General features: G+C 38.5%; 1 protein-coding gene across 4 annotated transcripts in view; it reads right to left on the bottom strand.

The window, feature by feature from the left end:
- The window catches only part of NSF (N-ethylmaleimide sensitive factor, vesicle fusing ATPase), a 130353-nt gene extending 114528 nt beyond the window's left edge, over nucleotides 1-15825 (bottom strand). For 3 of the 4 annotated variants that reach the window (XM_058181481.1, XM_058181483.1, XM_058181484.1), the window contains exons 1-4: nucleotides 15703-15825; nucleotides 6597-6682; nucleotides 5526-5625; nucleotides 2128-2167 (exon numbers count right to left, since the gene is read on the bottom strand). In XM_058181481.1, coding sequence (XP_058037464.1) covers nucleotides 2128-2167; nucleotides 5526-5625; nucleotides 6597-6682; nucleotides 15703-15714 — 238 coding nt within the window. In that variant the 5' untranslated portion in view covers nucleotides 15715-15825. The other variant, XM_058181482.1, reaches the window with a different exon arrangement.
- Nucleotides 15826-17209: the final 1384 nt, after the last annotated feature.

Below are 17209 nucleotides of genomic sequence, written 5' to 3' on the forward strand. Positions count from 1 at the left end.
GTAGCCAGTGCAGTCTGCGCAGGATAAGAGTCACACGGGAGCCACGAGGGGCTCCCTCTATCACCCGTGCAGCCGCATTCTGAACTAACTGGAGCCTCCGGATGCCCCTCAAGGGGAGCCCCATGTAGAGAGCATTGCAGTAATCCAGACGAGACGTCACGAGGGCGTGAGTGACCGTGCATAAGGCATCCCGGTCTAGAAAGGGGCGCAACTGGCGCACCAGGCGAACCTGGTAGAAAGCTCTCCTGGAGACGGCCATCAAATGATCTTCGAAAGACAGCCGTTCATCCAGGAGGACGCCCAAGTTGCGCACCCTCTCCATCGGGGCCAATGACTCGCCCCCAACAGTCAGCCGTGGACTCAGCTGACTGTACCGGGATGCCGGCATCCACAGCCACTCTGTCTTGGAGGGATTGAGCTTGAGCCTGTTTCTCCCCATCCAGGCCCGTACGGCTTCCAAGCACTTCGATAGCTTCGTTGGGGTGGCCCGGTGTGGAAAAGTACAGCTGGGTGTCATCAGCGTACAGCTGGTACCTCACACTGAAGCTACTGATGATCTCACCCAGCGGCTTCATATAGATGTTGAACAGAAGGGGCGAGAGAATCGACCCCTGCGGCACCCCACAAGTGAGGCGCCTCGGGGTTGACCTCTGTCCCCGTCAACACCGTCTGCGACCGGTCGGAGAGATAGGAGGAGAACCACCGATAAACGGTGCCTCCCACTCCCAATCCCTCCAACCGGCGCAGCAGGATACCATGATCGATGGTATCAAAAGCCGCTGAGAGGTCTAATAGGACCAGGGCAGAGGAATAACCCCTATCCCTGGCCCTCCAGAGATCATCCACCAACGCGACCAAAGCCGTCTCAGTGCTGTAACCGTAATAATTAGCCTTCCTGTTTTTTAAGTATCTACTTTGTAGGAAAATATTTCCACACAAATATTTCCTATGGGAGATTTTCTGATAAAAAAGCTGAGAAACAAACACCTTTAACTGAAAAAGAATACATCTGTTAGATTTAACAGATGCAAAGAGGCAATAAATGCAGTTATTATACCGTTATGGCTATACAGTTTTGTCTAAATCATCAAAAAGCAATTTAGGATGCTTGAAGAGTGTATTCATTTGTTTTCTTATATTACTGAGCAATAAAAATATGAGTTTTTACTGTTTTTACATCTTACTGTGTAAGATGAAATGGTAAATCCATCTCTTCCTAAAAACTTGCTTCTCATAGAATTATAACTAACTGCAGTTATAAAGTAACAGACACACACTCGAGAAAATATTAGCACCTTGATAATACAGATAAGAATCTCATTGCTAATATTCTTTTTGAGAGCAACTGGGCTGAAAAGGGGGAAATTTCCGTGAGATACCACTGTAGGAAAAAGCAAGATGTATGCATGCATGCAAATCAATAGCAATAGCACTTAAACTTATATATCACTTCACAGTGCTTTACAGCCCTCTATCAGTGGTTTACAGAGTAAGCATATTGCCCTCAACAATCTGGGTCCTCAGTTTACTGACCTTGGAGGGATGGAAGGCTCAATCTTAAACTGGTGAGGATCGAACTACCCAATTGCTGGCAGAAAAATTAGCCTGAAGTACTGCATTCTAACCTCTGTGCTACCATAGCTCAAATGCAAAAACCATATAGGTATCTATTTACAGTTGTTAGTGTTTCACCAGTTCATTTCCAACTTCATCCAAAGGGATATTTTATTTGCTCCTTTATCATTTGATTATTTAATAAGATAAAATGCACTGTGTCCCCATTTCTCTTTTCTGATGTATCTATTTGTTTGGCTCTTTTCTCTTTTGATCTGCTTATTTTATCTTTATCATCATTAATTTTTAAATATCTTACATAAAGCTTTTATTTAGAGATGAGAAATAATAATATTAATAATAATAACAACAACAACAACAATAAAACAGACATTTAAAGATCAGTGTAACTATCCCAGCACAGTATTTCAGTATTTTATCTACGCCAAACAGCAAAAAGAGGATTAAAAAAACCTGCACTGCAACAGAATTCATTCCAACATAAAAGACTTTAGAAAAAAAAGTTTCAATTAGATTAGGTCAAACAATGTACTAATTATAATAAAAACTTACCATCTATTTCTTGCCCAATAGAAAGGCCAGCCCATTTTCTCTATAGAGAAAAAAATGCATACAAGAAAAAGAACAATTATTTACCTATATTAAATATACATATATATTCACAAAGGAAAACACCTTTCCGAAGTTATAATGAATAACTTTTGTGTAGCAGCCATATGCACAGTAAAATTCATGTCATGCTAAAACATAGTTGCAATCCTAGATTGCTTTGTTCTCTACAGGCAACATGCTATTATTGGCCTATTATACTGTACATAGTTGTTACGAGCATAACCAGATACCACTTCATTACCATCGTCATAGCTATGGAGTGATGAGCCCAAGATCCAGATGGCTCCCACCCTGTTAGTGTTTGAGGAGACCTGATTGTTCTGCCAGACCCTGGGCTAATGTGACTGAAAGGCCCTTCTTCTAAGGTGAAATAGATGGATATTTGTGGTGTCTTCCAGGTTCCACATCTACAGTGGGGTAAAAAAGTATTTAGTCAGCCACCAGTTGTGCAAGTTCTCCCACTGAAAAAGGTGAGAGGGGCCTGTAATTGTTATCATAGGTATACCTCAACTAGGAGAGACAACATGAGAAAACACATCCAGAAAATCACATTGTCTGATTTGTAACGAATTTATTTGCAAATTATGGTGGAAAATAAGTATTTGGTCAATATCAAAAGTTCATCTCAATACTTTGTTATATATCCTTTGTTGGCAATTACAGAGGTCAAACGTTTTCTGTATGTCTTCACAAGGTTTTCACACACTGTTGCTGGTATGTTGGCCCATTCCTCCATGCAGATCTCCTCTAGAGCAGTGATGTTTTGGGGCTGTCGCTGGGCAACACGGACTTTCAACTCCCTCCAAAGGTTTTCTATGGAGTTGAGATCTGGTGACTGGCTAGGCCACTCCAGGACCTTGAAATGCTTCTTACGGAGCCACTCCTTCGTTGCCCAGGCGGTGTGTTTAGGATCATTGTCATGCTGAAAGACCCAGCCAGGTTTCATCTTCAATGTCCTTGCTGATGGAAGGAGGTTTGCACTCAAAATCTCACGATACATGGCCCCATTCATTGTTTCCTTTACATGGATCAGTCGTCCTGGTCTCTTTGCAGAGAAACAGCCCCACAGCATGATGTTGCCACCCCCATGCTTCACAGTAGCTATGGTGTTCTTTGGATGCAACTCAGCATTCTCTCTCCTCCAAACATGACGAGTTGAGTTTCTACCAAACAGTTCTACTTTGGTTTCATCTGACCATATGACATTCTCCCAATCCTCTTCTGCATCATCCAAATGCTCTCTAGCAAACTTCAGACGGGCCCGGACATGTACTGGCTTAAGCAGGGGGACATGTCTGGCACTGCAGGATCTGAGTCCCTGGCAGTGTAGTGTGTTACTGATGGTAGCCTTTGTTACATTGGTCCCAGCTCTCTGCAGGTCATTCACTAGGTCCCCCTGTGTGGTTCTGGGATATTTGCTCACCGTTCTTGTGATCATTTTGACCCCACGGGGTGAGATCTTGCATGGAGCCCCAGATCGAGGGAGATTATGAGTGGTCTTGTATGTCTTCCATTTTCTAATTATTCCTCCCACAGTTGATTTCTTCACACCAAGCTGCTTGCCTGTTGCAGATTCAGTCTTCCCAGCCTGGTGCAGGTCTACAATTTTGTTTCTGGTGTCCTTCGACAGCTCTTTGGTCTTCACCATAGTGAAGTTTGGAGTGTGACTGTTTGAGGTTGTGGACAGGTGTCTTTTATACTGATAACAAGTTCAAACAGGTGCCATTAATACAGGTAATGAGTGGAGAACAGAGGAGCCTCTTAAAGTAGAAGTTACAGGTCTGTGAGAGCCAGAAATCTTGCTTATTTGTTGGTGACCAAATACTTATTTTCCACCATAATTTGCAAATAAATTCGTTACAAATCAGACAATGTGATTTTCTGGATGTGTTTTCTCATGTTGTCTCTCCTAGTTGAGGTATACCTATGATGACAATTACAGGCCTCTCTCATCTTTTTCAGTGGGAGAACTTGCACAACTGGTGGCTGACTAAATACTTTTTTACCCCACTGTATTTCTATTTCTTTTTATCTAATTTGGTTTTGTTGTTCAGATAGATAGATATGCCCCCCCAGCACCCAAAATAATTTTTCCCTGATTTTAGTAAAAGGCAAAAGCATGACACTAATGAAGGGACAGGCAAGTAGGCCTTATGCTTTGACCTGTTCACAAGCTTGCAAGTTAGACCCCTAACTTTGATTACATTACTCTTTTGTCACATAGACAGGGACTTTGTTTCGCATAGATGCATGACCTCCCAGCACAATACATTATATTATCTCCAGCTTTGTTTTTATCAAAATTTCTTTAGTCTCTCCTATTTTCCACCCACCAAGAGTGCTTAGAGGCAAAAACAAATTTGACTTTAAAAGGTGGGTTTTATATTTTCAAAATAAACAGCAAATAATGTGCTTTCTTTTTCTAGTACTCATGCTCTGGCCGGTGGTGGTTATTGAACGACTGAGGCCAACTTTTCCTACCTCTGATCTAGAGTAGCCTTCCTCAGACTGATACTCTCCAATGTTCTAAATGTTAACTATGCTGAAGAGGAATTATAGTAGCTGTGACCCCCAACATATTTAGTGTTTACCTACTTTTAAGAACTGCTAAGGACCAAATGATTTTTACTATGTCCTGATATATAAAACCATAGAACTCAAAGAAAGTGTATCTTTTTTTCACATGATTGTAACTCTATTAAACAAAAGAATAGAAGTAAAACCTTATTTTGCAGCTCAGCAAGGTACTTTTTCTTTGTTCTTTTATTAGAATGATTCCTATTCACTCACACACACTCAAGGCTACGCTATTCTTCATTCACAAGTCCAAACTGTTAGCTAACACCACAGGGGAATCAGGGAAGCCGCAAAGATTAGTCACATTTTCTGAAGCTTTGTTGCTAAATAGCTGATGTGAAGCTACGTTTGAATGGTGTTGGTGCAAGAAGCTGAAATTACTAGATCATACAGAAAATATTATTTTCTTTTCAATATTGGAGCTGTATAAACAGCATAAAAATGCTTATTCTGAAATAACAATGCTATCTCATCTTACATGCTAGCCAAGAGTTTTCCAGCTGCTTGATTGCCTATATTGCATCTCACAGAAAAACAGAATCCTTCATAGGTCTCTGTCCTCAAACAACCCAATTTTCCTAATATTTTATCATTAAAAAGTGCTAGAACTGAATAATTTGCTTTCATATTCATAGGATAGCTAGGAAGCATACTTTTCTTTTGAGCCACTGCAATTTCAATTTTTGCTGAAAATAATTATTTTTAGTAGCAATATTGCTTGTATTTGGGATCAAAAAGGAAACAAACAATCAAAGCCATACCTGTGGCAGACTGAAAGCAATGCTACTTGGCATAACAGATGTATGACTTCTCAGGGTAAAAACGTATTTGTGGTTGGGTGAGGTCTTCACAACTACATGCCTATAAAGAGTTTGGGAGAAGAGGATCGAGAGGTGGAAAAAAGATAAATAATTAAAAACTTTTAATATCTGAGTCAGCTCAAGCAATATTTGTTCTATGAAATAACTGAAATCTAATATCCAAAATTATGCTTTGCAATAAATACAGTAATTTATTTTCTTGAGATTTTTTATGCCAAAAAAAGCTAAAGGACTGGAAAGATTCTTTTTTTAAAAAAGTTCAAAATGATTTTCCAGAAACAGTTTTTCCTACATGTTGATAATAAAGCTTCCACAGGGCAATTGTCAGGTGAAAGTTATCATACACCTTAATTTACTTAATATTTTTAAAAATTATATACATACATAACTCTATATATTGTAGTTTTGGTCTGAGCCAAACTAAACAAATGAAGTCACTATGATTTTGTTGTTGTTGTTGTCTTCAAGTAGACTTGACTTCTGGCAAACCCCACACATAAAACCTTGATGTCTTTGGAGGGTTTTTTTTATTTTTTGTTTGCTATTTCTTTATTTCTAGAGCTAAAAGTGAGTGGCTGGCCCAAAGTTATCCAGATGACTTTCATGCCTTAGACAAGATTCCAATTCAGATTCTTCCACTGCTAGGCCAAATTGGCTCTCATATCTTCTTTGATAGTTTAAGATGGAAAGGATGAAAAATTAGTCAATATTAATTTTCACCAGTAATATGAAAATCTGATTAACAATCTTTAGTTTGTGTAATCAACAAAAAGCCCTCATCTATTTCTCCCTTTCCACATAAAAAAATTCTAATACCAAATAAAATACAATTCACAGAGCTGATGTTTTATTAGCAATATATATATATATATATTGGTGTCAGAAGTCATTCAGTACATTGCTAATAATGGTCATATAATTTGCAAGATGTATAACTTGGGGGGGGGGGGAAACAGACTGAAGAAAGCCTATGTCTCCAATCTTCTCTAAAAAGAGACAAATCAAACTTACAAGCCAGATTGAAAGTCCTTTTCATTGACCACAGCACAATTGGTTAAGGAGAGTTCATCCGTGGGACATCTTGCAGCTTGCATAATCTGAAAGGAAAATCAGAGAGAAGGGGTCAATAATGAAGAGCATGAATTCAAAATGGCTTAATTTTTGAAGCTCAATTTTATTTTGGAATAAGCTGTGCAAATTCACCGTTTGCTGTTTGTTTAGCATTTGTGTATTTTTGAGAATGTGTATTTTTTAAAAGAGAGATGTCACACACCATTTACAAACAGAGTTGGCTGGTTATTAGTATAAGAAACAGAAACTTAGTTCTCAGTACACCTATGATGATAGAAGGTAGGACAGGTTAATCAGAAAACACAATGATGTTGTACACAAATTGTATCACTTCAAAATGGAAGCAGTTATGTAGTTCTGAAGGAAGAAATGGTGACAAGGGTTTTGTGAAAAGCGAAGCCAACAAACCCAGTGTTGTGACCGAGGCCCAAGTAGTGATTACCAAACACAATTAGTCCTGAACAAACTTATTTTATTAATACAGCTGAGAATTAATTCATTCTTAGCTTAGTCCAAAACAAATTCTTCATAAACAGTCCTTCGGCCTTATCACCAACTTTTGTAGTCTTTGGCAACCTGCCAAAGGCTTTTCTTGGCAAAACCCCCACAAAGTTCAAGAGATGCTGATAAGAAGCACTGGAATCAATGTTGCTTTTCTACAAAGAACTCAATGGCTCATTGCTGTTCTTTTAAGCCTTATGGGAGGGGCCAATCATATCCTGGCCTTACTCCTGAATTGTCCTTTTTGCTTTAGCTGCTCTTGCCTTCTGGCAGCTCTTTGCATGCATGCCCTAGGAACAGGCTTCTTCTGTTCCTCTGTCTCTCTGCTGTCTACCTCTGGAGGCTCCAGAGTCCGCGCATCACTCCCAGATGGCCCTCGCCCCATCTCTGCCTCCGAGGCAAAGCCCTCGTCCGGGCCTTCTCCTGACTCCAGAACTGGTCCATTGCCACCCCATCTTCCTCACTGTCCAACTCCGCTGCCAGGTCCGCAGGCTGCTGGCGGACCACAACACCCAGTGAAGAACAATGAGCTGGTGGAATACCAATTCTTTGGAATGTCACCAGCCAGATAATAGCCCACAAACACTCTAAACAAGTGCTCTTCAGCAGGGTGATTACAAGACAACTACCACTGGAAGTGTTTGAGTACTCAGAGATGACAGGAGTAACCATCTTGCTCATAACCATTACTAATGCCTTTTAAAAGACACTAAGTTTGCAAGTTTCCTTTCCTAATCATATTCAGAAATTGCTTATTAACTACTTTTAAGCTACCAGAGACTTTTAGATCCACAAGTCTGAAAACATTGGGTAAGTTTTCTTTTAATCCTTAATTTAAAAATATTTTTTTTAAAAATTGAAATAAACAGCAAAAAGCTAAACAAGCCTTTGGTCTGAGAAAGTTACAAATAGATTAAGGAATCTGATAAACTTGGAATAAGAGTTTGGAATTAATTATAAAAAAACCCTTCCTGTAAGAAATAGATTTGTTTCAACTTTTGTAAAGATGACTAGTTTTAAAAATTTAGTTCTCTATAGGGAAATAAAGATTTTAGTTAAAGGAGAAAAATACATTAACCTCCTTAACAGCTAATTAATTGGACTTATAAAATGATGCAAAATATTATAATATTAAAAATACTAAAGGACACATTTGAAAAATGGTAAAAAGTAACAACGTCAACAGCAATGTTTACTACTATGGATAAGAATGTATCCAAAATACATTATGGAAGAAACAGCAAATGAGGAACAAGTATTATTTGAGAAGATAGAGATGGCATTGAAATTGGATCTACAAATTACAGGCTACATGACTGATATAAAAAATGTTGTCTCACTGGAGAAATTGACATTTTAAAAATCAAAAGGGCAATAAACAAAGAAAGTAACCTGGATTATTTATTTTCTATCTTGAAATAAAAAACATTTAACCATATGACCTGCAAATCTCAACTGTCAAATAGTATAGCATTGATCTCACTACAACATGGCTACTACATAAATTAGAAAAAGTGAGTTTTATAATGTCCTCAAAAATCTGGGTCACCAGTTACCAGAGATGGTATGGGTGGGGGAGGTGGCAGCAGAAGCAGGAATTTGATCAAAGAAAGGAAATACCTTTAAACTAGGAAGAAGGATTAGGCACTAGAGAACATGGAGAAAGCATTAGGCAAAGTGCACAAGGAATAGTCTTGCAGTTAACCCTACGTCAGTTTAGCATTAAATTAACATGCTAAGAGATTACACAGAGATGAAAGCAAATAACACTGACAGATGGTGCCCAGATTTACGGACAATTTTAGTATAAAGAACTAAATGACCCTAGAGTTATGCTGAGCAAAAGCCAATATAGGAGGGTCCATAGTTTCATCCTGAGCAGTAAAAAGGAATTATTATCCTATTATTTAAGATTGTTCTCAGGATGTAAATACAATTGTCCTACATCTAAGTACAATATTTGTATCTGGGACATATAATCTTTTAAAATTTAAGTACAACTAGAGTACCCAGGCCACACTAAGTCATCATTTTGGAGTTATTTTCTCTGATGTGTTTCGGTCTGTACAAGAGGTGCCCTGTGGTCAGAGATGGTATGAAGGAGAGAACAGCATCGGTCAAGAAGGGATGTGAGACAACAATGTGTGAAAAGTGCTGCATGTGTCAAGGAGGGCATGCTGGATCAGAAAAGATGCCTGGGGTGTTGAAGAGGTGCTATGGGTGTCAGGGAAGGCTCAAGTGGGGAGGGCACATGGGTTGGGGAGTGTGCAAAGGGATGCACCAGAAGTGCTGCATGAATTGGAGAAGGCAGGGGGACAGCCTGGGTAGTTGATTTATGGGCGTGTTGCTTGAGTTGGGAAGGCTGTGTTGGGAAGGCTTCCTTCCTCCCTGTTGTTCCCTCCTTCCTTTTTTTTTTTCATCTGCTCTTCCTAGTAGGCAGGTATCTCTGCATACAGCTGCATCAATAACTACTGCAAAAAGTTATTTTATTTCATAGTCAGTAAAATTAGAATGCATTAAGAAATGGAAGCAAGTCTTTATTGTATTTTGACTAGCAAGAAATAGGCAATAGAAGAAAAGGGAATAAGGAAAACAGCAGATAAGTTAAGAGTGAATTCTACAATTTTACAGATATAATTATATGGGTGGGCTACAAACAAACCAAGCAGTTCAAAAGCACGTAAAAAATGCAAGTAGAAAAATAGGGACCACCTTTGGTGGGAAGGTAACAGCGTTCTGTGTACCTTTGACGTTTAGTCATGCTGGTCACATGATCATGGAGATGTCTTCAGACAGTGTTGGCTCTTCGGCTTTAAAATGGAGATGAGCATCTCCCCCTAGAGTCGAGAACAACTAGCATATATATGCGAGGGGAACCTTTACCTTTACCTTTTTACAAACAAATATTTATGCATTTGATATTTGCAGAAGAAAAAAAGAAGGAACGCAAACATGTTGTTTGGAAAACTCAAGATAAACAACAAGAATAATCACATACTGTTGACCTCAAAGAAAGGCCAAAACAGTTACCTGTAAAGAAATATTTACATATTTACAGAAGATATTTTTCATCCAATCCCAGGCAGTGATTTTGATTTCAGAATCCTCTAATGGCTTGTAAACAGATACCTGAAGGATTGGTCAGCTGTCCTCACACTATGATCTTCACTATGATCCTTCCAGATTTCTCAACCATCTGAGGTACAACATGTGATTATTCTCTTGCCACAAGAAGGTATGCCAGCACCTACTTCAATATGTTATGATGCCAAGGAAGAATCTTTTTTATTTTCCCAAATGCCTTCACTTATTTATTTGCAAAATTTATTTAATACTTTATTATTCCCTTAAAACGGAATAGACTACTCCCTGAAAACTCCCTAATAAGGTCTATTAGGGTTCCTCAATTTTGTCCACACAAAGTAGGCCAAAGTTAAGGCTAGAAATTACATAGTGAACGTCTTTACTGTAAATTTAAAAAGTTAGTGTTTACCATTGTGAATTTTTTATATAGTTGATTACATATAAAAGCTACATTCTTAATCTGTAGTATTATGTTGAAATGACTGCTTTGTATATCTTTATAAGGAACACATGACATTTATTGTCACCTGGTAATGTTTATCATAATGATACAGAATGCAGATAGAGGCACAATAAAATAACGAAGTAAAAACAATTCTAAAGTAGATGAGAAGCATAATCCCAAATATTCATTCATTTTTGCATCTAGACCTTACCATATGAAACACCAGCAACAAGAAGATGTGCCTCTAAGTCCTCATTCCTCCCACCAAAGCAGGACCCCCTAAAGTTCCTAAACTATTTTTATATTGCGGAAGCAGCTCTCATCTGCTAAGAAGTGAGGTACTGCATTCTGTATAATTGTACTTTTCAGCTAATCTTCAAAGACATCTCTAAATAAGATAATGATGATGATATGATGATGATATCCATTCAGTAGTGTCTGACACTTGACCCAGGGCTCTCCACATCTTCTGATCTTGTACTACTTATTTGAGTTTTTGTGTGCTCTGGCTAGTGTTAGCTTTGATGGTGTCCAGCCACCATGTTCTTTGGCGGCCTGGTTTACTTTTACCACAAATTCTTTCAAGCATAATTGCTTTCTTCAGTGAATTCCACCTCAAGACATGGCCAAAATTAGTGAAATGCACTTTGTGATTCCAGTGACATGTCCAGTACTTGCTTGTTAGTCATCTTTGCTATCCAAGGAATACACAGGAGCCTTCTCCAGTACAACAGCTCAAACAAGTCAATTTTCTTCCTATCTTTTTTTTTAAGGTCTAACTTTCACAGCCATAGGGCAACACAATAAAGCTGACTAACCTATATTTGGTTGCCATGCTGATGTCCTTGCTTTTCGATTATTTGGCTCCTGTTCATCATTGCTGTACGACCCAGTGCTATCTGATGTTTTATTTCTGGGCTGCATTCACCACTGAGTGATCTGACACCCTGGGAACGTGAATTTTTCCATGCATTCTGTCTCTTCACTATTAATTTATATTTTAATGTTTTCATTCCTTGCAGTGATCATGAGCTTCATCTTTTTGTTGTTTAGAAAGAGACCAAAATTCTCATGCCTTATTAATCCAAACCTTTATTCACAAAGTCCTTAAGACTTCCTGCTTGAAAAAAATATGGTTGCAACTTGCACAGAAGACAAAATTAGGTGAAGTCTCCCAGGTCATCAGGAAAGTACAGGAAAAATTCCAAACCAACAATCTGTTACTTTCTAAACTTGATGCCACTCCGTTTTGATTATAGACCTCATCATTCTCAGCCTATATAAGGTAAAGGTAAAGGTTCCCCTCGCACATACGTGCTAGTTGTTGCCAACTCTAGGAGGTGGTGCTCATCTCCATTTCAAAGCTGAAGAGCCAGCGCTGCCCGATGACGCCTCTGTGGTCATGTGGCTGGCATGACTCAACGCCAAAGGCGCACAGAACGCTGTTATCTTCCCACCAAAGATGGTCCCTATTTTTTCAACTTGCATTTTTACAGGCTTTCGAAACTGCTAGGTTGGCAGAAGCTGGGACAAGTAATGGGAGCTCACCCCGTTACACGGCAGCACTATATATTAGTATGTAAAGTGATTGGAATGATGGTCCCAAAGACCTGGAAAACACTAGGTTAGGGAAGTCTGCTCAGCCATGATACCTTTGATTACACTTATTTCTAGCCTGATAAGAGTTAATAGTCCATATGATGTACATTTGACCCAGAAAAGCAAAGGAGTCTATGTAGATCTACCCCATAGCCTAAATAAGTACTTGAGATTAATAACAAAGCTGGAAAGAGATGTAAACAACATGGGCACTAGGAAAGTGAGGAAGACTAGTTTGGGTGTAACAGAAGGTCAACGATTTTTACTTTTTATTTGCTAGCCTGGTTAAGACTAAAATTCAAGATGTTTCAAAACATTCATATTCCATTTACTCTTGGAATATATCCATCCATATTTGAAGAAACATAAAACTATAATTGCTCACTGATATGTATTTCATCTACAATGACTATTTAAATGTATGCATTTGAAAGATCACATCTCTACAAGGATGATTAAGCAGAATCTGTTCAGCTTATGGCAAGATTACATGTCCTTTGGATTTCCTTTCCAGGATGACTAGTGCTGATTTATATGGCAAATAGCCAGACCAAATATTTTGGCATTGCAAATCCAGTTTCTTTAAACTTAAACAAATATAGCATTGCTACTATATGTATCCTTTCAAACTTTTTGCACAATTTGAACAGCACCCAAATCCTTTCCAGTCACCCTTTTTGTTTCTTTAACCAATCTTGCTGGATATCCTTTAAAAATGAAAGCTCCCAGACTATTTCATGAGTTGATTCATAACTGAATGATGGGTACATCAATCAGCAAGGTCATTATGATTTTGAGATTGATAAAATATTTTTGCACATCCTCTATGTTGTTAATGCTCAATGTGCAGTCCACTGCAGCCTACCTCTGTATAAGCATCATAGCCTCCTCCCCAGCCAGTCTTATCAACAACAGCCCATCCATCTTCTCAGCTGCACTTCCCTGCATGCTCTAACTAGCAGCTGTTTCATGAGAATGGGTTAGGAATAAAAAGTGGTTCATAAACCATATAAGTGTAATACAGGTACCAATGTGAACATTACAAATGACAGTAACAGACTTGAGGTAATTATCAGCTGTTGAAGCTACATATGCTATTCTAAGTGCACTGTGGTCTTAGAAAAAACAGTAACAAAAAAAAATTGGAATAGGAAATAATGATAGACGTCTTAAAATGGGGTTTTATTACACTGGAAATCCATTTGGTCCAGCAGCTATGTATTAAGAGATTTTACTGAAGAAAATTCTTGACCAGCATACTGTGCTAAGAACCATTGTTCTCGTGGCTTGGAATACATAAAACGATAAAGGGATAAACTTTGTATAGAAATTTTTGGTTTAAATTTAATTTTTAAAAGCCTTCAAGGACAAAGAGGATGGAAAAACATGAACAAGTACAAAGGCAACCATAATTATAATTCTATTCATCAATAACTGTAAAGTCTCATTTTCTTAAAATGTACGAAAGACATCCTTGTTTCATTGGGTGGTCAAATTTTTGTTGAGAAATTAAAATTAACTAAGTTTAACATCAAAAATTTCAGCCCAAAATTAAGTATTTATCACTTGAATGGGAAAGAAACAATAAGTATTAGTACCTTTTATCTGAATGCCAGTTCCTACGGGATTCAATAAAATATTCCCACAAACATATTTTATGGTATTCCCACTGGCATATTTTACAGTATTTTCACACTAGTGTTTCTAATTCCCATGTGACTGTCACCATTTTTTCAAGCCACAGAATCTTGAATAGATCACATGTCTAAGTCAAACAGTGCTCCATCCAATGACTCTCTGAACATATGAAGTTATAAAAAATCCCTCGTAGGCAAAAATGCAATATAAAACTAAATGTAGATGTTCTCCCATACAATGGGAAACCACTGCAGAAAAGAAAACATCCAAGTTGTCTTCCACCATTTTCTTCACTGCAGTTAAAAGCCTCCAATGAAGTGGCAGTATATTAATAAAAGTGGGAGGATGCTGAATTCTCAAAACCAGCCAACATCTTGTGACCATATAGGTTGGAGCTGTTTCTGAACTTGTTCAATGATCTTACGTGAAAATGCCCTAAGATTTTCACAAAGCTCAAGAAACAGATTTTTTACTATTAACTATTAGGATACTCAAATGTGCACTGGCATAATGTCTGGATTTTAAATAAAGTTAGAGATCTAATTCCTAAATTTTTCATACTGTAACTAAACTCACTTTTTTTGGTACAGGTTTGCATATTATGTTTATTATAGTATACTTCCTGAAGCTATGTGGATATGTTATAATATGCAGAGAACGAGAAAATTATTCTGCTAGGATCCTAAATCAACACTGTCCTTTTTCAAATAGAAGTACTGTAGCCAAAGTCTATAAGGTTTGGTGATGTTTAAAACCATCTACTGAAAGGACAGACAATCTTACATAATCATCCTTTTCCCAATATAACCCATTTTTGTTGTACTCCTGGTTCTAAGAAACAAAGTGTCGGGCATAAAATAAGCCACCGGAAAATAAAGCAGCACTATTTCTCTGAGTTAACAGCATCACTGTAGAATCTGAAAGCAGAGTGCTCTATCACTAGCCAAATACATTGCAGTAAAAGTGTGAACTGCATCAACAGCTTGACACTCCCACCTTTTCTCCCACCAGATCCTCCTGTTCCAAATGGAGGAAGTAACACAACAATAGTTAATTACTGGGAGGCCACCAATGAATGAATATTTGTTACACAGAGAAACATTTCACACTGACAGTGAAACCTTCCCCCCCCCCCCGCCTGTGCAATGCCTTATTTAAGAGTAACAAAGGTAGGAGAAAAGGAAGTTTTTGTCAAGTTTTTAAAACAAACAAACAAAAAACCCCTCTATTTCAAGAACGTGGAAATGAGGTTCGTCCTCCCTTCTGCTCTCTTTCTAAGTTCACTGCAGTGATCTGAACCTAAGAAATGGGAGAGGGGGAGCAATTTGCTAAAGGCTGGTGAAGAGATGCTACTTTATGACTCACTGTGACGGTTCTTACAGAGGAAACGTAGCTAGATAGTACATGCATTTATTCTGCGGTTGTTGTTATTTTCACGTACGGAATTTGTCCAGGGATATTAAACAAACCCTACTTTAAATTATGGGAGGATCACCGTGTAATCGAAAATCTCCCTATCAATCCCTTGAGTTTTATTAACCCAGAGAAGAGCGTTTACCACTACCCCATAAGTCCTTCAAATACGCTCTGATGCACATTCGGGTCCTGCCGGTCCAACTTAAGAAAAAAAAGGAAGAGATACCCCTCCAACAGAGAAGAAGGAAACGGAGCTCTTAAAATAATACGGCCTTAATAATTTCAGAAAGCAAAAGGGAGGGCAGAAGGTGTCTTGCTGACACGTCATTACCCCCGCCTTCAGTCATTCATCGGCTCACTCACCCGGGCCGCCATCTTGCTGTTCTGCAGCCGAAGACGCGACTGACAGGGGATGCGAAGACAGCAAGCGCGAAATCTGCTAAGGAGGGGCGGGAGGAAACAGTTACATCAGTTGCGAGGGGCGTGGCCAATCCGCCTCCCCGCCCACTTCCGCTCTTTCTTGCTATACTCGTTCCTGTGTTTATGGGGAACCAAGGCGGGTGAGCATCTGCATTGCTGGATGACGCCTGTAAAATATTCTCCCCGATTAGATCCACGAGTACCGTACAGAAGAGGGTAGCGAATGTTTATTTAGTATCTTAGGGAATTGTTCTCAGTTTAAAGCAAGGGTAAGCAATAGCCAAGATGAACATTAATAGGAAGCTTTGCAAGATTTTATTAAATGCTGTCATCTGGCAGATAAGCCTAAGGTTTTTCCACCGGCAATGCTCATGGCTACTTCACAAGCTGAGAGAATGAAGGTGGCTTAGAAAATCTATCTACTGTAGCTTCTTACAGTATATATAAACGAAGGAGCCATAGCCATAACTTTATTTCTGCATCTATAGTAGAAATTTATTTTTAAAATGTAGTTTTAAGAACAACCGATGACTAAAAGCAAGCATTATGACTCCAACTTGTTTAAGAAATCTTTGGGAAGAATAAGAAATATTTGAGCCATCCATACCACTGGGGAGGACAGTATACCAAAAGCCACTGAGCCTGTCACCTGATCCATGCTTTTGAAAAGTGGCAAGACCCTTAACAGACCCTCTCTATATTGTACCTTTTACAATACTATTGACCCCCTCTGTATTCGATGTGTTGTAGAATGTAGTGCAGAACCATATTGACAGCATGATCTGCTGATCTACTTGCAAATTGCAAGGGAAATTTAAGCAGTTTATTAAAATATGCTCTTTTTGGCATTATGTATTTTCATGTTCATATTTACTTCTTGGATTAATTGGGTAGATTGTATGCTATCAGAGAAAGAAACAACGTAAGTTGTTTCTTCAAAATCATGAAGATTTTGAAGAAACATGGGAAAACCTTTAGCCCATTTTGGTGCAGAGAATGATCTCATAGCAACTGATTCAATAGTATCATACAACAAAGGATGCATGTCCTTAGCTGTAGTTATAGACAGTAGGATGTTCATGTATTTTAAGGTGTTTAAAAAGATCAAGAAGTGAATATGAACATGAAAATACATACATCGAAAAAGAGCATATTTTAATAAACGGCTTGAAAGGAATTTCCCTTGCAATTTGCAAATAGATCAGCAGATCATGCTGTCAATATGGTTCTACACTACATTCTACAACATATTGAATCTCCAAGGATCTATGCAATTGGCCATTTTGGTAGACTTTAGCTCAGTATTCAATATTATTATTCCAGATATTCTTTTAACTAAATGGATTCAGCTAGCCGTACCTGACCACACTTGTAAGTGGATTACATGCTTTCTAACAGGCAGGAAGCAGCAGGTGAAGCTAGGCAAAATCACACTAGATACCTGTACAAT

Source organism: Ahaetulla prasina, chromosome 4 (assembly GCF_028640845.1).
Source record: "Ahaetulla prasina isolate Xishuangbanna chromosome 4, ASM2864084v1, whole genome shotgun sequence".
Classification (NCBI taxonomy): domain Eukaryota; kingdom Metazoa; phylum Chordata; class Lepidosauria; order Squamata; family Colubridae; genus Ahaetulla; species Ahaetulla prasina.